This window comes from Octopus sinensis, linkage group LG2 (assembly GCF_006345805.1).
Source record: "Octopus sinensis linkage group LG2, ASM634580v1, whole genome shotgun sequence".
Classification (NCBI taxonomy): domain Eukaryota; kingdom Metazoa; phylum Mollusca; class Cephalopoda; order Octopoda; family Octopodidae; genus Octopus; species Octopus sinensis.
This window is the reverse complement of record NC_042998.1, coordinates 123114989-123118802: the sequence shown is the minus strand read 5'-3', so window position 1 is coordinate 123118802 and position 3814 is coordinate 123114989. Positions and strand designations below refer to the sequence as shown.

At 34.0% G+C, this 3814-nt stretch overlaps 1 protein-coding gene across 1 annotated transcript; it reads right to left on the bottom strand.

Annotated features, from left to right (window-relative positions):
• Window positions 1-1436: 1436 nt before the first annotated feature.
• On the bottom strand, window positions 1437-2006 carry LOC115225783. Its single transcript, XM_029796739.1, has one exon. It carries the CDS (start codon window positions 2004-2006, stop codon window positions 1437-1439), a length of 570 nt encoding a protein of 189 aa, XP_029652599.1.
• Window positions 2007-3814: the final 1808 nt, after the last annotated feature.

Here is a 3814-nt window from a genome sequence, read left to right as displayed (position 1 = left end):
GACTCCTTTATAAGGATGATTGTGACTTAGTTACTCATAAAGTTAAAGATACGTGCAAATTCTCATTGGTCATATTTCTACATTTCCAAAGACATTTGGACTCAACATTAGCCTGGATAAGAATATAACAGCCAGCACCAGGAAATCGATAGGTGAAGCCATCTACCTTAGTTGAAGAAACAGTGATGAAACTGGGATACAATTTTGTCTTCATCGGCAGCACACGCAAAAGCTATATAGTGAACTTGCTACTGGAAAGGTACCCCATCGGCAATCAAAACTACGATTTAAGCATTGCGGAAAGGCTTTGTTGAAGGCATATGAAATATGGGGTGTCAGGTTGGAATGCTCTGTTTGCATTGACCCCAAGGAGGAAACAAATAAAGCAAAACGTGAGTATTTTTAAAAAGAACACGAAATTTTCATGCAGAATCTAAGTCAGCTGATTTAAAACATACCACCAGAATAGTGAATGGACGAAGCTTCGTCTGCAATAACTGCGGACGTGTATGTTTACGAAAAGCTGGGCTCATTAATCACGAATGTAGAATATATGAATTTGTCTGAGTGCACAAAATTCTTAATTGGTTAATAATAGTCTTCCTCGATCACATTCATATATACATATATACAGACATATATACATATATATATATATACATATATATATATACATATATATATATATATATATATATATATATATACATGTATTTTTTGTGGTTGAAACATTTTGGATTAACTGGTGCTAGAGTGAGCCATATAGTGACCACTCTCTTATATTTATTTTATATATATATATATATATATATATATATATAGATATATATACATACATGTATATATATATATATATATATATATATATATTATATATATATATATATATGTATGTATGTATGTATGTATGTATATATATATGTATATATATATAGGTACCAAACCTCTTATCCGGCAATCTTGGGACCGGAAGTGGTCCAGGTTTCTGGACTTTTGGGACACAGGCTAAATATATACTGAAAATATGAAATAAAAAACGAAAAGTAAAGAATAAAATTGTATAACATGTACAAATTAATACATTTCTAAAGTAGTTACACGGGAACTGGCTTGGTATGACACATACGACATTGAAACTAAAAGAAAGCGACCGCGCGGCAAACTACAACAGCGAAATTCAAAGCTAGCTAGTTTCAAAAATAGCCGGATAATTTCGGATTTCTAGTTTCCAGATAAGAGGTTCGGTACCCGTACAGGGTGTCCCAAAAACATTTACCCGTGGATATTTCCTCATTATGCAAAATATATTTAAAGTAGGATAATGAAATTTGGCACATGCGATCTAATGTAAATTGTCAATCCATTGCAGTAATTACATTTCAAAATGACCACCTTACATCTTGATCATAGCCTGCAAATGAGTGGTCACTTGAGTTTCATGAGCGCCCTACCGCCTCTTGATTCAACTTGACCCATGAAGACAGAAGGGCTTTCTTCAGATCTGACACATTTGAATAGGGGCTAGCAGAAACGTTACTCTCTAAGATAGACCAGATAGGAAAGTCCATGGGACTGATGTCTGGAGTTATGGGAGGCCATATCTTCTTGTCCCCAAAACCGCTGAAATGCTCTTGGCACGACTTCTTTGTCAATCTGGATGTGTGATCCGGAACCCAGTCTTGAGTGAAGATGTAACGGTCACCAAATGTTTTTTTTCCCGAGGGTAACACTTTCTCATCCAACATTTCCACATAAACTTCACCGTTGACCTTAACGCCAGCCTCGATGAAGATCAAGAGAGACTTAGAGCTATCAAATGCAACTGCGGCCCACACCATGAGTGAAGATGACTTTTGATGGCGTAAATGACGCCTGCTACTTTTGGAGAAGTCTCCTGCATTACGTGCATAAATCCCGTCATTCTGCCTGTTGGTAACTGCTTTCACAGTGAAAATCTTCCCGTCAGACCAGGCCAACACTTTTTTAGCTTCATTCTTTTCTAACATGGTTTTACCCCTGTCGAGCTGTTTCTTCTTGGAAGCTACTGAAATTAACTGCTGGAATAGTTTTTTGTGTGCAGTTAGCTTTAAATCTTCTTTGTGAAACCTGTGTATTGAGGATTTCGAATATCCGCAGCATTTTTCTTGCACACCTGCGAGGATTTCAGTTCATTCGCTTCTTCAAGACTTCAATAGCTTGTTTAGTGCACTTTGATAGTTTCCCACCAGGAATGTAAGTCTTCTCTCGACTAAATTATATGATCCCTAGAAACTATAAAATCATATATACAATAGCACGTGTAACATTACAACTTTAAAATTATCTTCGGTCTGAATGCCTTTAACTGCCCTCACTACATCCATACCTACTACCTCCACTTTTCAGGTTACCTTTATCTCTTCCCCACCTCAAAGTTTAGTTCCCTGTCTCTGTAAATGTAGGTTATATGTATTTCTTATTATCTTCTATAAAGTCTTATTTTGTTTTCTTATTTTGATACCCTTACGTATTACCCTCTTATCCCTTATGAATTGTTAATCTTCTTAAATAGATATGTTTCAGTTACTTAAATCTATGCGAGATGGTTATTCTATATCCATATAAACTTATAAATATTTGTGTATGTGTGTGTGTGGATCTGTACACATCTTCATCTTTTCTGATTCGTGGCTTAAAATTAATATATAGATAGCATGTTTATCTTTCCAAGTTATTTAGTACACGACTGAATATTAAAATAATTCTATGTAATCTTTCCTTTTTAATGTTTATAATTGATATGTATACACATTTTACCTATTTTGGTTATGATATCATTTTGAGAATCTTAAATTTATGTTCATGCAACATAACAATATTGTTTATAAACAATCACCCATAATGCCTCAAGATAAACAATTCCTCTGTATTAAATTCCTAGATTCCTTAGCGTCTTGCCCGTTTAACTGGTAATTAACATCATTATTTAAAGTCTTCCCCTACTCAGCCCCTCTTTATAGATAGTTACTTTATATCTAATCAACTACTCCTAATGTCTACTTTCCTCCCTGAGGAAAAGGGGTAGATATGATGATATTTATGACCATACCTAGCCATGAGCAGTCAACTCACCCTTACCCTTTATTCAAAAGAGACCCAGTCTTCTAGTCTTAGATTTAGTGGTTGATAAAGAGATAAATGAATTAGAAATTAATTACAATCATTTACAAGCTATAACCCCAATGAGCTTCATGCGATTCTTGGAAGTGCAGTCTATTCTTAGCTATAATGGGGACAACATGAATTTCTTCCATCTTCTTGCTCTGTTAAAGTATTTGAGAAAACTTGTAATAATGTGTCCGACTGATTAAAGTTATATTTATTTATTTGTGCAGCAGACGATGGTACTGCATTTAAATTGATGTAATGATTGCATTGTTCAATTAAATGGAGCCTCTTGAACGATATTACTGCATCATTAATTGATATCTTGTTGCTTATTTTGATTTATACATATATATATATATATATTAATAAAAAGAATTCCAACCTTGTCTGATTTTCACGTTTTATTTACAATCTTATAATGATATATTATAAGATAATATATTATAATGAATAAAATAAAATGAAATAGTAGAATGTTAAATATTCATTCTGATTGAACTAGTACTTTCATGCATTGAATTCTGCAATCTTCGGGTTCATGTAGTAGTGTTGACAGTCATGCTTCACAATTTTTGACTGTAGCAAGATGATTGATTCTGTGCTATAAATACAGCTGGGTAGGCTCCAGAGTGCTAGGTTTTGCAAACTGTATTCTGACCAATCAGTG